At 41.7% G+C, this 17244-nt stretch overlaps 1 protein-coding gene across 1 annotated transcript in view; it reads right to left on the bottom strand.

Annotated features, from left to right (window-relative positions):
• NKAIN3 (sodium/potassium transporting ATPase interacting 3) overlaps positions 1-16322 on the bottom strand; it is a 343480-nt gene extending 327158 nt beyond the window's left edge. The window contains 1 exon segment of the mRNA XM_085052921.1: positions 16005-16322. Coding sequence (XP_084909047.1) covers positions 16005-16058 — 54 coding nt within the window. The 5' untranslated portion in view covers positions 16059-16322.
• Between the last annotated feature and the right edge of the window lie 922 nt (positions 16323-17244).

The raw sequence follows: 17244 nt of genomic DNA, 5'->3' as shown, positions 1-17244 counted from the left end.
TTTATCAGTGCTTGCACTTATCAAGCCCAGTCAGTAGCACAGCTGCCTCAGTTACAGCTCAATCCCTCTGAGCAGGGATGCCACTGAGTGAGGATGCCAGTATCTGCAGCTCCTGCTGTTCTCCGTGGGAGATGAGGTTACTCACTCGGATCGACGAGGTGCTCAGCATTTAGCACAGTCAGACTGGTGTGCCTCTGATAGTTTATGTTCTTTAAAGTCACAGAGATTACCCCTTAAACATCAGCGTAATTTATTGCTTCACTTTTAGAGGAAGAGAATTGAATGTGAATGGGCTGCCTTGGAAATTACTCTTCTGCCTAGACAGGTGGGATTCAACGTGCATTCGTCATTCAGAGAAAATGCAACAATTAAAGTTTGCTGCCCAGGAGATTGGGATTTCTCCTTCCTATTGCAGGGAATATCCCGTAATTTTTTAGCCAATTCCAGTCACAAAAAATTGGATTGAGCAAATGAGTTGACAAAGTACCATAATAAGAAAACCATGAATTCATGGTCTTTTTAGTAGAACTTAAGCAGTGCTTCTATCAGCAGAAACAAAACTCCTCCCTGACTTAAAACTGTCCCTTCCCAGGACCACTGCAGATGGTCAGTTCCAGTATTTTGGGGATACTGTTTATTTTCCTGTTCTCCAGAATGTCCTTAAGAGACTTAGTCTTGTCTTCCCCAAGTCTCTGCAGCCAGAGGTGATATCACAAGGGGGAATCCCCAAATAAGCATGCAGTCAGTGCAGATATAGGTATTTCCAAGTCTCATTCCACAGGAGAGCTAATTGTATAGGGAAAAACTCAAATCTGTTAGCTCTTGAAAACAATCCTTCCAGAAGAGAATGCATACTTATACATTTCTCCTGAAACAGAAAGAGATTTTTGTCTTTGCAATATAGTTTAGCACCTCTAAACAACTTTGCAAACAGTACACAATTAAAAATAAATGTGTTCTCTAAATTATGAGCCCACCTAAATACAGTGAACTTCCATGTTGAAGTGTTAATATGCTCACAGATACATGTGGCTAATATAAAAATAAGGGAATTATCATAACTCTGTGCAGAAACATGAAGAATAAACCAAGCATAAAACCAGCCTGAACCATGACTCCAGAGACCTTCTGTAGAGTGTAAAACAAAACATTTGCATGCTTCTGTTTCTGACTCCATAACCTGTTTTGGTTTGTAAGTGCTTGAGGCAGGTTGTATCTCAAATACACATCCTAATCCAGAGCCAACCTTAGCTGCAGTGTGCTTCAAATGATCTTTAAAAAAGCAAATCCAGCCCTGAACTTGGAGCATTATTTACTTCAGCTTCCCAACAGATGAATACACACAGTGACACCCCAGCAGTACTGGCACTCTCCAGCATGACTGGCATGTGGACCAAGTACAGTCCAGACCAGAAACCTCATAGAAAACTAAGAGATTCATGTGGCTGAGAATTTCACTGGTCAGATAGTCCAAGAGAACCAAATACATAGTAAAGTTAAATAATAAATAATAAATTAATACATCTACAATGACTATACCAGAATCTCAGTTGCTCACTGAGATCTAAGGTTAACCTGGACACTCTTTAGGCCACAAGGCACTGCAGAAACAGTTCCTCAGCTTTCAGTGCAAGTAAGTATCACATACTGACTTAAACACTGACACCTGAAATCTTTCATGGATACAAATATTGCAATGAAATTATTTGAAATCAACTTCTCCCACACCCCTAGACAACCCATGGTTCTTAAATGTGACCAGAAAAGGTTCCAGGCAGTATTGCTCTCCAACTACCACGCATTACACTTCTTTTAAAAATGCAGGATATATAGAAAATTTCAGCAGATCAGGGTAGATACAGATTTAGTACCTATCCCACAAAAACAAGCTATAAAGTTCATGTACCTATGTGATGGGTGTCAGTATTATTCTGGTGAATCTGTTTCAATACCCTGCATTACCTCTGTGCAAGGCAGCACACATCTCAGCTGCACAGGCTGCATTTTGAAAGAGCCATCAGTGCATTCAATTGATTACAGTTGTACAGATTAACAAATGTAACTGGTTGCAATTAAAATGTAAACACACTTATCTTCATGATGTCTAACTTGTGAAAAAAAATGTATTAGAGAAGTGAAAGGCTTCATAATTTAATCAAATTTAAATAAACTTTAGCACTTTGTGGTTACTTCTGGCACAACTCAGTCAGCTTTGGCTTTCATCAAACCACTATGACTAAATCATACATTAGTAATATACAATTTAAAGCCATTCATGGCATCTAATATATTTCAATGTGCTTAAACTTATTTCTGACATTTGAATGAAGTTTGGATATAGGCTACTGCCATTCATATGTCTATTTTTTCACTGTAAATCCAGGCTAGGAAGCATTTTTTTCAGTCCATTCTAACATTCCCATTGCAAGTGCTCTAATAACTGCATTACAGTAAATGACACTTCAAGTTCATCTATCTGTTATCACTTCCTCACATTCCCTTGTTTTCTGAACTAATCAGACCTTTACATAAAGCTGTGCAACCAACATCATGTGAAAAAACCACAAATCACTGTGGCAACTATACAACTAAAGAAAACTTATGCTGTATAGTTGCAAATCATTCCGATAAGAACAACATACAGTGACCACTTACAGCTACAAGTCAATTTTAACAGTCTTGACTGGTTTGGGGGGCAGGGTCTGAATCTTACTGTGATAAACAGATGAAGATCAGAATTTGAAAGTTGCTCTGAAATAACTAGGAGGAGAGCTGGGAGCAAATCATCTGGCTCCAGAAAAAAAAAATGAACATGAAAATGGAAATAGTATGTCATTTCACAGCCAGGCTTTGGAGCCAATAGTTTCCTGTTGATGTGAACAGAAATGGTTTATCAGAAGAAGGATGAGGCTGAGCACAAATCTGTGACTATCCAACATAAGAATTGGAAACAGAGGTAATTGGCAAAAATGTCTTCCAAATTTGGGCATTTTTTAGGCTTCCTGAATGCCCATGTTGGTAAACACACTAAAACAGATATTTTACAAATGTACAGCTCACTGACTACAGTCTGATTAAAGAATCTTCAGTAACTCAGGGAATCTCCATAAGACAATCTATCTTCAGTATTCTGCATAGCTCCATCTGCATTAGAGGATGGAGAGGGTTTTCAGGTTTCTATGATGCAAATTATTCAATCAGTAGGAGCAGCAAGGCTTCTGTTCCAGTTAAAATATAAACACACTTACCCTGGTGATGTCTACTTAATTCATTAAACAAATACATATTAGAGAAATTAAACACCCTGCTTACTCTGCAATAGAAAGATACAACAAGCTTTTAACAGCAAAAATAAACAGCTCACCAGCAGAGGCAAAACTATACATTCTTGTGATGTTATTCCTGTACTATAATGCACTACAGTTTCCAGCTTTAGAATTCTTCGGCTTTTTATTCGTTGATTGTGGAGACTAAACTTCCAGAAGAAGAAGAAAAGAAGAAATCTCCATGCACTCCATTTTAACAGAATTCTGTCTCCAAAACGCATTTAGACATGAGCTCTTTTCAGTCCACCTAAGAAGCTGCATTTAACTGGGGTTTTTTGGGGGGGTTTGTTTTGTTTTCTAGGCATGTACAATATCAGCTGATATGGATTTACATGTCTACTCATTTCCACTGTGGCTTGTGCTGAGCTTCACTTGCACACTCCTGAGCTCCAGAAGCACTTTGCTCACAGGAGATTCCAGGAACTGCCGACAGGATAGTGAAGTTGCAGCGTTCCCCAGGACAACACAGACACTCAAGGCTCAACCAAAGGCTAAAACTAGAGTTGGATGAGAAACATGCCAGTCATTCCAATATCCCTGGAAAATATCATCATAATATGATTTTGCTCCCCTGGCATTTTTTATTGAAAGGGTCTGACACTAACACATTAACTTTACAACAGAATAGAGAGAAACTGGCTTAGCAGCAGCAGCAGTATGTTAGAGAAGATAAATAAAAATCTTCTGCTTAAGATCTTGTTTCCAGTAAAACCTCAGGCAGGAATTCCTCCCACACACAGAGGCAACTTTCATCTCTCTGATGAAGAGGGCCTCCACATCCCACTTTCTTTACACTCATCTAAACGCACCTTTCTATACTTTTCGTCCCATGCTCCCACGTAATCTCCTTAAGTATAAAAGCATTTCAGGATCTTTCTGCTCATGCTTCATCTCCTAAGTATTATTCTACCTTGCTATATCTGTAGTTTCTTTGGTGTGTGTCAAAACCCTGTTCAGGGAATTCCATTGGGCTCATCATCAAGCATATACCCTTTACATATATTCATACCTACTCTCAGCCAAAGCTTCTGTACTGATGAAACTAAACTATAAAAACCCACCTTTCTATCAACCCCCATTGGAGAGACCTGTGGAAGAACCAAGTGTGATTATTCAAGATTAACTCTCAACATAAATAATGGGTTTACAGTCATCTTCCTTTTGCATTTCATAAAATTTTCAACTTTATTTCTTTGCAACATTCATTCCTGTAAGGGATATTTGTCTGGCTGAAACTGGCTGTAGTATTAAGTAGAAGATTTTCCTTTTTCCTTTTCTTTTACTATACTACTGGCATTCACCAGGTGGAAGGGGTTCACTGCTGCCTTTGCTTGAACCTACCATTATAAAGAGCCTATATGTAAAAGAATGACTTTCAGCAACTTTAATGAGAGCTGTAGGGCATTCAGCAACTTGTAAGAACAAGTCCCAAATCACCACAGCATTAAAAAATCCATCTGAGTTGAGATTACATGCAAGATAGGGCTGTGTTTGAAGAAAGACAAGATGATAAGGAAGTAAAGTAAAAAGTAAAAGGTCTAAAATAAAATCTTTTACTACCATTTCATTACCAGGGTCTTAAGCACTCTGTATGTTCCTGAGATCAGAGAACAGTGATAATCCCCTGTCCTTTACAGACCTACCAAAGGCACAGATCCATAGCAAGGCTACAAAGATTACACAGGTCACACGTGGAAGAAAAAAAGCCCATGACACAGTAAAACCTGTCATAGTGCTGCTGGCACAGCTGTGTCAAGGAACTGCAAGTCTCTCTGAGTGTAGGGGTGTCTGATCCAAAACCTGCTGGCATACCCTTTAGGAAGGTATACATTAACTGCTCGTGAGAGATGAGAAGAAAACTGTTTCATCTTGGACAAAATTGAACTGCCTCAAGATTCAAAGTGAGACACTTCCCATTTGCTGCTGCCCAAATTTTATTTTCAAGACAAACTGTACTAAATAAAAAGCAGTAAGAAATGTTCTTCTTTCTGGCCAATAAAAAAGATTATATTTACACAAAACCAATGCAGTTAACATTATTTTTTATTTTTATTTAATGTAAGTTATAAAGCTTACAAAGATATCATGTCCACTATGAGCTAATGCAGTGGTGCAAACTTCATTGCACTACCCTGTTAGCACCCCTGATAAGTTGACCTGAAGGAAACTTTGGCAGAAAGATCACTTTGGTCTTCACAGTACCAAGCTCACCAACCTTCATTCTTCTTGTATAACATAAAAGGTGGAAATTAGGACTAATATAGAGGTGACATTTTTACAGTGACACTACAGCAAGACCAGTATAATTTAATATAAACATTTCATAATGACCTTTGCCCTCATCTAACCTGCAGTGAATTTCAAAATGTGACCTAGAGGTGAAAAAACTCTGTATCATATTACCAGTTTCCTGAACCACACAGTCACTTATTACTGCTCCTTTATATTAGTCATCTAGAACCAAAAATGTGCAGTTCATTTCCCTGCACAGACAGAAATAACTGGCTTTTTGCCCCAAAATGACTGCTTAGCAATTAATTACAAGACTGACTGAATGAAATATATTTTGCTTCAATATTAATGAGTCTGAAAGATCTGATATAATACATTGTATCACAGCTTTGTTACTTTTGCAATAATAAATCTCAAGGCCATCACAGGTACTTCTCATTTACTTAAAAACTGAAGTTTTATGCCAAGAGACACAACTGAATACTAGAATTGTTATTGCCATACCAAGCCTATTTCCACTGCACTACAAACACAACAAATTAAGAAACTAAATATTTCAAAATAACTCAAATTACTGTGCATTTTAAATACCCTTCTAATAAAGAATTGTTATCCTTATGCTCTGGTAAGATCATATAGTCAAAGGATAAACTACGTTGCAAGGAGTCTTTAGAGGTCATCTGGTAAAACCTTTATTCATAGCAGGGCCAAATTTGACATCAGATAAACTTCAGTTAGATCAGGTTTTTGAGAGCTATGTTTAGCTTGACTTGAAATTATTCAGGGATGCAATATTGGATTGGAATGGAACTTCTTTCAAGAACATGATCCAACAATTTCACTATGATTTTTTTTCTGGTATTCAATTGGAATTTCCACTATGTTGCATCCTGGGTCCTTTGCCTCTCCACTCCACTGAGCATATCCAATAAGTGATCATCTTAGCAAGTATGGAATGCATTATTTTACTCCAGTTCTAATCAAGTGAAGTACAAAACCTCCATTCACTTGTCTTATGCAATGTCAAGGCCAATGATTGGTGTGACTGGTTTGACTCTCTCTTTTGTCATTTATCAATTAAATTAACTTATGTGAAAATTAATTAAGATATCATAGGGGGCCAAAATGCAACACTTTTACCTGAAAAATTAATGTAATTTTATCACTTATTTGTCAATTTATCAGACTGGCCCTAAAATTGAAAGGACCTCTTTGTATCTATAAGATGCAAGTAAGATACAGATTGAAAACATGAGCTAAGATTACCCATCCTTACAAGTTTTTATTTCAGATCCAAACACCACAAAATTAGCAAGATTTAAACACACCCTAAACAACTGCAAGTGCAATTGATCCCGAATGCTCTCCAAAAAGAAACCTACAAAGTGTTCAAGTTCTGCAAGTCCTACCCAAATTCCATTTAGATCCAACAATACTATCCTGAATTCCAATTACTTTCCAAACCACAATATTTGTTTCTCAGTCCCAAGGGTGGGGTCTAGGTAGAATGTAGCAGATCTTGAAATAGAAACAGATCATCAGTGTATCTGAATGTTCTTCAAGTAACTACTTACAAAACTTACTTATGGATAGGAAGAACAGCTACATAATTCACAATTTTCGGTGCATTAATTGCCAATATTATCATTGAAATCTTAACTCTTTCATTTCATCACTATAAATATATTCATTACATACTTATATGAAAATTTGTTGGAAAATATAATTTTCCAGCAAAATTCATGCTAACCGAGCAGAGCTGAGCGAGGCTTCAGTGTTCCCAGGCCTCAGTAAAATTCCGACAAGCTGCAGTGGTTGTTTGCCTGAGAATGTTTTGTGGGAAGAATGCCATGAGAAAGATTAGGAGTCAGGAGTGTTATGAGAAAAGAATAAGGGAGTTAGCAAAAGGATCCCAGAGTGTGTGAGAACAGCTGCAGGTGTGTGTGTATCTATAATTAGAAACTTCTGTAACAGTATATAAGTCTCTCGTTTAGCGAAATAAAGTTGGAGCTTACTTTATATCTCATATTGAGAGTGCTGTGAGTTTTCCCTCGCGCCAGCATCTCGTTAAATGGTGACCCCGACGTGATACGGAGCGAGCAACGGACCCTGACAACGGAGTTTTACGACCCGGCTTCTGAGAGCGGCGCGAACGGAGAGGTGCTAGAGGAGTGCAGCCTCAGCGTGTCGTGTCTTTGCCCGAATTGGCAAAGGTCGGAAGACACAGGTGATTACCTGCCTACCGTGAGGGCTATAACTCGGTATACTGCACAACTCTGGCAACTTGCGAGCCTCGATCGAGTGCTTAGACGGTGTTGACCAGGACCTGAAAACCAGCTGGACCCAAAATGGAATCAGAGGTAGCCCGAATTTTATTGTTATGCTTTTTAGAAAAGCACGAACTCAGTAGCCTGTTTTATTTGGCTGGCCTGATGGCAGTAGGACAAGTTTATGGATTTTTTATAAATCCTATTACAGTATTCAGTGTAACAGAATGGCTGAATTACGGAGCTGTTTTGCTTTTGGACTGTGATAAAATTGCAAGAAAGCTTGGCAAATCATGGAGTAAAGTTGTAACCTGCTTACAAATACATGCCACAGAGCAAAACCTTACGTGGCTCACGGCACAGGACATAGCACCCGCATGGAGCAGAGAAAAACCTGTGAATTACTGTGCCGCTTTTGATATGCGTAATACTTCGGCAGCCGCGGCACAGCTGCCAGGGAAACCCCCCCCGCCAGGGAGGGGGGGGAAGAGACTGCTGATAACCGAGAATTTAAAGTTGCTCGATTGGATGAAAAATCTGTTCCTGTCTCAAAGTATCACAAAACTTGGTAATGTTACAACGAAAAACATCTTAGCTGCTTTGTTTGAGAGAGTCACTGTTGGACTTTTGCCAGAACAACTGAACGTTTTGTTAGAACGAGTTCCGATATCGCGGGTAAAGAAACAGAGTAACCAGAACTCATCCCGATGTTACCGAAGTGGGAGTGAGAGACGCATGCAGAAAAACTGTAGCAGAAAAAGTTGGTGTTTCCACTGTAACAAAGATACTCACAGCACAAAAGCTTGCAAAAACAAAAAGAACAAACAGAGGGTGACCAGTGACCCGGGAGCAGCGGCGGCCCCTGCCCTGCGGCACGCCTGTGGAGGAACTTGTTCCAGCCGTGGCTTCTGGCCGAATGACAACCAGAGCGGAAGTCCCAGAGGGTGCCCCGGTGGGCGGAGTCGCGAGCCATCCACGCCTCCTTCACTGCCCAACTGTGATGTCTGTAATGAAACTCTAAATTCTACACCTCCTCAAGGCTGAGGAAATGACTGACAGCTTCAGCAGCGAACCAGAACTAACCAACAGCGTTGCCAGCAGAAACAGCCTGAGCAGAATGGAGCAGATCGGCTCTTTCTTCAGCCTGGCTGCACTGACACCGAGACCAAAGCAATTTACTAATAAAGAAGCATTGTAACAAGATATTATCCTGATAAAAAAAATAATAACACCTTGAATACTAAAAGCCTTAAATGAAAATTGAATTTTGCTAAAGCATTTGTGTGTATGTGTGAATGTTGTAGGCCTACTGAGAGTGTGTTGAATGCTTTAATGTGTAAATGAAGGCTGTGATTGATGAGAGTGTGATTTTGATTTCTTGAGAGTTTTTATGTGTGAATGAAAGCCTGTGAGTGAAGTTATACTGAATGGTTTAAATTACCTGTTAAGTATCTTTAGTTAAGCATAGATTCTGTTAAAGTTAAGTAATAATGAATTTAAATTCTATTAAGTTGTAAGTTCTATTAAAGTTAAGATTCTGTTAAGTAATATCAAGTGATGTTAATTTTAAATTCTGTTAAGTTTTAAATCTTGTTAGAGTTAAGTTGTTAAGATAATATTAATTTTAAATTCCATTATAGTTAAGTCCTACTTGTTAGTTTAAGATAAGAGTTATTAAGATTAAGTTTTATTCATTTTTAGTGATATTAATTTTAAGTTTTAAATTTGTTAGTTTATATTATTATTCACAAAAGCTTTGCAGTTTTATCTTTCTTAGTTAAAGTCAAGTAATAATATCTACTGTTTTCAAATATTTCATCTCACCTTATATAGCTATCTACAAAAATGGTAACATGTTAAGATACTCTCCTTATTGATATTAATCAATGCTTGTTTATAAGATGTTCTGAGAAAACCCTTCCACTTAGCACCTAAGCTCTGGCCAAGCTTTGGTTCTAACTGGCTGGGAAACATGCCATGAGTCCCAAAGTGTTTTGTACCAAAATATGATCAGATAATTTTCATTTACTAAATTGAATTCATAAAAGCTAAATCTTCTTCTAGGTAAACTTAGAGCCCTTGTCCGGAAAAGGTTCTCTAAGCTTTACCTGTGAAGTGAATGTTTTCAGCAATGACAATTTCTAGACCATGGCAACATATCTAAATAACTAGTGAAATTTCCTTAGGTAAATTTATAGCAATTTTAATAATAACAATTACTTATAGTAAAGCAAATTAATCTGATAACGAGACAATGTCTGTTCTCACAACAGAAACGGGGGAATTGTTGGAAAATATAATTTTCCAGCAAAATTCATGCTAACCGAGCAGAGCTGAGCGAGGCTTCAGTGTTCCCAGGCCTCAGTAAAATTCCGACAAGCTGCAGTGGTTGTTTGCCTGAGAATGTTTTGTGGGAAGAATGCCATGAGAAAGATTAGGAGTCAGGAGTGTTATGAGAAAAGAATAAGAGAGTTAGCAAAAGGATCCCAGAGTGTGTGAGAACAGCTGCAGGTGTGTGTGTATCTATAATTAGAAACTTCTGTAACAGTATATAAGTCTCTCGTTTAGCGAAATAAAGTTGGAGCTTACTTTATATCTCATATTGAGAGTGCTGTGAGTTTTCCCTCGCGCCAGCATCTCGTTAAAAATTAACTGTCAGTGACAGAGCAGCCAGGAACTGTAGAAAAACAGCCTGCTGGGGTGGATGGAGCCTAAAACCAAGCAAGAGCTGCATTATTCCTTTCAGAGATTCACCCAGTCCAGAAATTTCAGAGGGCTCTGAAAGTTCATGGCTCCTCAAGTTTTGAATTTCTAACTCTACAACACTGAACAGAAAAAAAGTCTTACATGCAGCTTCAGCAGGAGGAGATTTCACTACTGAAGCTGAATTTCTGGTGCATGGAGAAATTACAGCTTACAGTGTTGATGAGCTCAGAATGTGTGTTTTACAAACAGATAACTCCCAACAATTTTGAAAAATAAAACAAAAACACGAAGTGGAAAACAGTATTCATTTTTACTCTCTTGTCCCTGATGAGAGAGATCATAAAAAAATATATAATATCATATGTTTTTTGGATTGTGAATATTTAACTCAAGTAGTTCTACTGAATACAGTGTATTGCTTCCAATGTTAAGGTTAAATGCAACTATACACCCACACAACAAGCATAACAGCCTCTTAGGTACAGCCACCAGCAATGATCACATGGTTTGGGTTATCAGAGTTATCAGACTTTGGAGTTATCAGAGGAAAACATCATTCCCACCTGAGCTGCTATAACAGAAGGTGCAACATCCTGCAGCCAGGGCATTGTTCAGGGCTAAAACCCCAAGCTTTCTCCATCCTTGCTAGTACAATAAGCACCTCCTTGACTTCCTCCTCTTTAATCAGTGGACAGATGCTTCATCTCCAGATCAATGGGCTGGTGATTATTTTATCAACATAAAAAGATACAGCAATTTACTGGTTCAAAGATTTTACTTTCTCAAATTTATCAATTCCCTTGAATCCCTGAGCTGTTAACTCAGTAACTGTTATCTGTCAGTTCTAACATACAAGCAATGAGAGTCAAAATCATATAGTGTCCAGCTCCATGGAATATTTAAAAATGAGATGAAAATCTATGCATGGTATATACGCATATCACTTCCCCACATAACTGCTGAAACTCCATGATGTCCAGTAACAAATGATGAAACATTATCATTCATTCTAATGGACCCAGTCTCATCTCCACATGTAAGGATTTATACATCAGTATAACTAATGTTAATGGCAATCATAAATATAAATCTTCTGAATATTGAAAGGAATTAGTCTGTTAAAATGACCAACTGCACTTCCCAAGCAATCACTAGTCAAAACATTAGTACACAGAAGTTGTGTTTCCACTGAAATAATTTTCCAGTGTGGCCTGCTGACTAATTATTTGTAAAGTAACAGGTTAAATATGGAACAGCCTATTTTACACTAGCCACAACTGGATAAACCATACAGTTCTAAATCAGGACCTACAGAATGAACACAGTGCAGAGGAGCCCAAGGATAAACACATGAAATGAGACTGTCAAAGCCATGAAGGGACTTAGTCATACACTTTCCATCAATCATCCCTTTACTGCTTTGAAAATCTCATTCAACATCTCTGTATTTAGAGTTCTTTGTATTTGTTTATCTGTATACTTCTAGGTCCCAAAAACTTCCACTCATTGTAAATTTTGAAACAACTTTAACCTGAAAAGGTAGTTTCTCAGAAACATATTTTCAAAGTAGCATGGGTTTTCACTGTGTGACATTTATTAACACCAATTGGATTCACACAGCTAAATCTTGCTGTAATTCATTGTCAATTTACCCCTTCCAGAATTTAATATTTTTTGAATTTGTTTTATTTTCCAAACATATTCATCTTGCAGTGTTTTATGTCATGGTGTCTGCAATAGCACGGGCACAATCTCTGGCAGCTGCTTTAATTTTCTAGTACAGACAAGGCCAGTGTCTCAGACTTCTAGGGGCACCAGAAAGAATTATGGCTGCAATCCAAAGGATTCATATGTCCTTATGATATATTTTCTCAATGTATACATAGCTTCTAATAATCTTAATTACATATTTATGCACAAAAAGATACACATACACTTCAGTGTTCTTTGCTCAGACAACTTTTGCAATGGCATATGACAATGCTTCAGTCAGGAAGACCAAAACAGTGAAAGATCAAGGAGGGGCAGTGGGGCTCCTTACACAAAATTTCCTTGGTTTCAGAAGCAAAATACACCTGAAGGGGCTCAGTGGAACCCTGAAAGTGGCTTTTCCTGAACTTGTGCCACCTACACTTCCATCTCAATGATTTTTTCCAGAATTCTGTATTACATATAATGATATAGTTTCCCATTTACAAATGAAGTTATCATGAAATGACAGAAGACTAATTACAGACTGTCCTTGGGATTACTGAATTCAACATTTAAATGTGTTTATTATAAAAAAGCAAAAGATGTCAGTAAAAAACCTCTACTTCTGTAGATTAAAACATAACTGGAAATATGTATTATTGTCATTTTATGTCAAAATCCCCTGAAAAACAGCACTGAAAATTCCAAGCAAATCTTCTTGCAGTGAACGCACTTAATGGGTTAACATTAGAGAAAGGGTATTTTATTCACAAGAAGGCAATAACTGTTGTTCTCTTCACTTTTGCCTAGGCTGTTGGTTTATATATTGCTGGGATAAAGAAGGCAAAGGTTAGAGAAGAAAAAAGTTTTAAAGGATCAAGAAACTGTGCTTTGAGGACACTGAACAATGCACTTTTCTTTAGAACAACAAGCAAATCTTGTTTATGAACATGTCTCTAGGTATTTAGCTTTTTTCTTCCCATCTTATACAGAAGAGAATCTACATAGAACATGCATGCAATAAAAGGTGTTGCCAACTGTGTTTAGTAAGATATTTCTTTCTCAGGTAATAGCTAAAGGTTAATCCTAAGGCTAAGCCTGAGCTGTTTCCAGACCCTTCTCTGACACAACCAAAACACGACTAACACAAACAACTTATTTTTTTAAATACATGCCCATCTGTTTCCTTTTTAAAGTTTTTCCTCAAGTCATATAAATCCTCAGGACTTCTGAAATTCTACAAGTTGCCACTACAAGTGCTTGGATTTTGCAAGATTTAATCTAAATATTGTGTACAATCACTAGTATCTCTTTCACCCCTCCATAAGTGGATGCAAAGTAAAATAAATGTCACTTAATGACAGTAATGTCCAAGGATGCAGTTTTGCTGCATATGTTTTATACTCATGACCTCCAAGATATTAGAAAAAGATCTAAAACTCTCTGTGGTGATAACTTCTAAGTATATAAACTGAATATTACCACCACTGAGATCATAGAAAGCATCTGAGCTTTAAGTTCATGTGTCGTGGTTTAGGAATGGATACTCCCCAATTTAGTTCTCCCACTGAGACTCTCCAAACCATGCTGCCACTCGCTCCCTTCCCCTACAGGTGCCTGGAGAGGAGAATTAGAGGCACAAAAGGCAAAGCTCATGGGTTGAGATAAGAACAATTTACTGGAAACAGCAATGAGATAAGAAAAGGAACAGTAACAGTAATAATATTATTAGCAAAGGCATGTTAAAGAGAGAGTGATCCACGTGCAAAATGCTCACCCCAGCCCAACCCAACCTCAGCCATGCAGTCATGCTCCCTTTGGCTTAGAACCAGGGCCACCCTGCCACTCTCTCCAGCTTGGGACTGGTGCCACACTACCCTAACCAGAAGCAGCGTATTCTCCCTGGAAGAGAGTTCTTTTCCTCAGCCCCTGGCAATGATGTGAGGTAGCAGAGAATAACCTCCAGGTCCTAGCCATGCCCTCTCCAGGCCACTGCAAAAAAATTAACCCCATCTTGGGCAAAACCAGGACATAATATCTACTAGATTACTTCTTGAATATAAAGAAAGACTTTTATTTCTAAATGAAAATAGATTTAAATGACAGCATTTTGCCATTCAGACATTTATCAGCACCTGAAAGACATAGATATGACAATGTAACATCACTATAAAACAGGTAAGTACAGAAGAAAAGACTATGCATTGAAGTAATTTTTGAAAGTTGTTATATCATCTGATAGGTCTTTTATAAAACAGGACTCTTTTCCTGAAAGGCTTTTTATGCATTTCTCCGCAGATTATGGTGGCCATTCACACTTTACTTCAATTTTTATAGCATCCCAGTAATTCTACAGAATAGTAAATACAGTTGTTATGATCCTCATAACTGGCAAAGAGATATATTTGAAGAAATAGGGTTTGTTTCCTCTCCCACATGCATGGTGTAAATCAGGAGTAATTCTGCTGCAGTCATTAGCACAAAACTGATACAAAACAAGAAATAAAAAATAACACAACGTATAAAGAATACTTCCCTTACACTAAAAGTACAAATCATATGCCTCTGTTTTTTGGCAAGGTTGTGCCGCTGAGTTACTTCTACCACACTAAGCCTATCACTCTAAAGCACATTTGAATAAGGTCCAGGCTCACACTGGAAACAATGGAGACACACCAGTTCACACAGGCTAAGAACCTGGCACAAAGCCTTGAAAATGAAAGGGGATCTTCAAATAAATGCAATATGTACAACTACTTCTAGAGTATTACCTCTGAAACAGAAGCGATTCAAAGTGATGTAACAGAAAACTAGAAAGATTGCAAAGGATTACGAACACAAACAAACAACCTCCCCCCCCCCCCAAATGCATCCCACTTTTCTTCTTTGCAGACACACAAGGAACAGCACTCATTTCAAGAGAGAGCATGTGGCAAAATGATGACACTGAGTCACTAGAAAAGAGAAAAATCTTTTAAAACACGCTTGGGACCAGGGAGTACCGTTAAGGGGAGAGCATTATTTTATCATCCTGCTAATGAGCCAGAGGAAGGATTATTGTTGTTTGGCCGTGATTTATCTCAACAACACTTTTCTCTAAAATAAATATGCCAACTCCACTAAACAAAGAGAAGAAGCGGCACCGTTCTGTTGTTTCAATGCCACGCTGAGGAATACTTAATCAGAGGCAAGCAATCCCAAGAAAAGTCCCGGGAGAGGGCCGGCACACGCCGCTTTTACACAGGTTAAGAAAAATAGAAAAGGAAAGGGACTGCGATGCCAGTCCCCGCATCTTCCCAGCGCGCCGGCAGCGCCTAGCAGTGTCCGACCGCACCGCCGCCCCGCGGGCACCGACCGGGGGCACCGTCAGCCTCGTTCTTCCCCTCGGCCTCTACTTTGAGCACACGGGGGAAGCCCCTGCCCGGCACCAGCGGGGAGTGACACCGTCTCGAAGCGACACCAGGGCCGGGGAGCCGCTCTCCCTCAGGCAGCGAGCGCTGACAGCCGCCCAGGCAGGAGCGCCGCGGCACCCGCCCCGGGCCGCCGACTCTGTCCGTCCTCCAGCCTCGGGCCGCTCTCGCCCCACGCCGCGTCGCGCCGCGAAACTTACGGGCCCGGGCGCGGAGGCGCGGGGCGGGCGCGCCGTCGGGGCGGCGGGAGCAGACAGCTCCGCGTTAGGGTCAGCGCCGCTCCGCGCCCCCGGCGGCCGTGCCCGGGGCGGGGGAGAGAGCGCCCGTCCCTGCCCAGCTCCCGGCAAGCCGAAGCGTGCCCCGGCACTCACCAGCTGCAGCGAGCAGAGGAAGATCAGCGTGCAGCGCCCCGTGCAGCAGCCCATGGTGGCAGCCGGAGAGCCGCCGCCGCTGCTCCGCTTCTTCCCTCCCGCGCTGACGCGGCCCCGGAGACGAGGCGGGGGGCTCACCGCATCCGGACGGAGCGGCCGGGCGTGCGTGTGTCCCCCGCCTCCTGCTGCCTCGCTCCTTTGTGGAGGGGCTTCTCTTGGGAGGCGGGAAGTAGCGCGCGGAGGTCGGCGCGGCCCCAGGGATGAGAGCCGGCGGTAGCGTACAGCTCTGCCCGGGTCTGCCGCCGGCTCTGGGGAAGGGGCAGGGGCCGGGGGTGGGCGTTCGCGGACCGGGGCGGGGTGGGCAGAGGGAACGCGGGCGGGGAGGCGGGGGGCGCGGGTGGGCGTGCGAGGGAGGGCGGGGGCGGGCGGCGGAGCTTTGCGAGGTGTGAACAGGAGACGAGCGGAGGCGGCGGCGGGCTCAGGGGCTATGCTGGGGGTCCCCGGGCGGGCAGTTAGCAGGGATTTTGGAGGCTCCGAGGGCAGGCTGTGCTTGAGCGGAACTCGGCGGGAGGGGCGGGGGGCTGCACGGACAGCGGCGGTCGTGGCAGCCCGGCGTGGGCCGCTTGTTGCGAGCGCCCGGGAAAAGTTCAAGGGACTTGGGCGGGCGAGGCGGGGAGCGGCGGGGCGGGCCCGGAGCGGCCCGCCCGTGTGGCGGCCGGGGCAGCCCGGGGGCGGCCGCGGGCCATTGTTTGCCGTCCGCGCCGGGCCGGGGTCGGAGCGGGCTCCGGGGGCTGGGAAAGCAGCCGGGATCCCGATGCTCAGGGAGTCCCTGAGGCAGCGGCTGGGTGCCCTCTCGCAGCGGATGGCAGGCGGTGCCTCGGGCACCCTGTTCCCGTGCCGCTACCCCGGCCGCGGGCGGGGACTGTCTGAGTGCCTGAGGCTGCTGCTCGGGCTGTTCATCCCCTCCTTGGCCGCGCACCGGCGGTGCTGGGGGAAGGGGTTTCCCTCGCTGACAACGCCATTGTGCCAGGAGAGCCCGCCGGCTCCTGCTGTCGCTCGCGGGGATGAGCTGGGAATGGGCTTCGGGAGTGGGGCTCTCCCCGGCAGTCACCGCTCCTGGCAGTGGTAAATCGTACAGTCGTTCCGGTTGGAAAAGACCTGTAAGATCGTCAAGTCCAAGCGTTAATCCAGCACTGCCAAGTCCACAGCGTACAAGGAGACGGATGAACAAACAGTGCTC

This window comes from Lichenostomus cassidix, chromosome 2, assembly GCF_008360975.1.
Source record: "Lichenostomus cassidix isolate B80296 chromosome 2, HeHo_3.0, whole genome shotgun sequence".
NCBI classification, from domain to species: Eukaryota; Metazoa; Chordata; class Aves; order Passeriformes; family Meliphagidae; genus Lichenostomus; species Lichenostomus cassidix.
The sequence above is the reverse complement of the archived record's forward strand: the minus strand, read 5'-3'. Positions and strand labels throughout refer to the sequence as shown.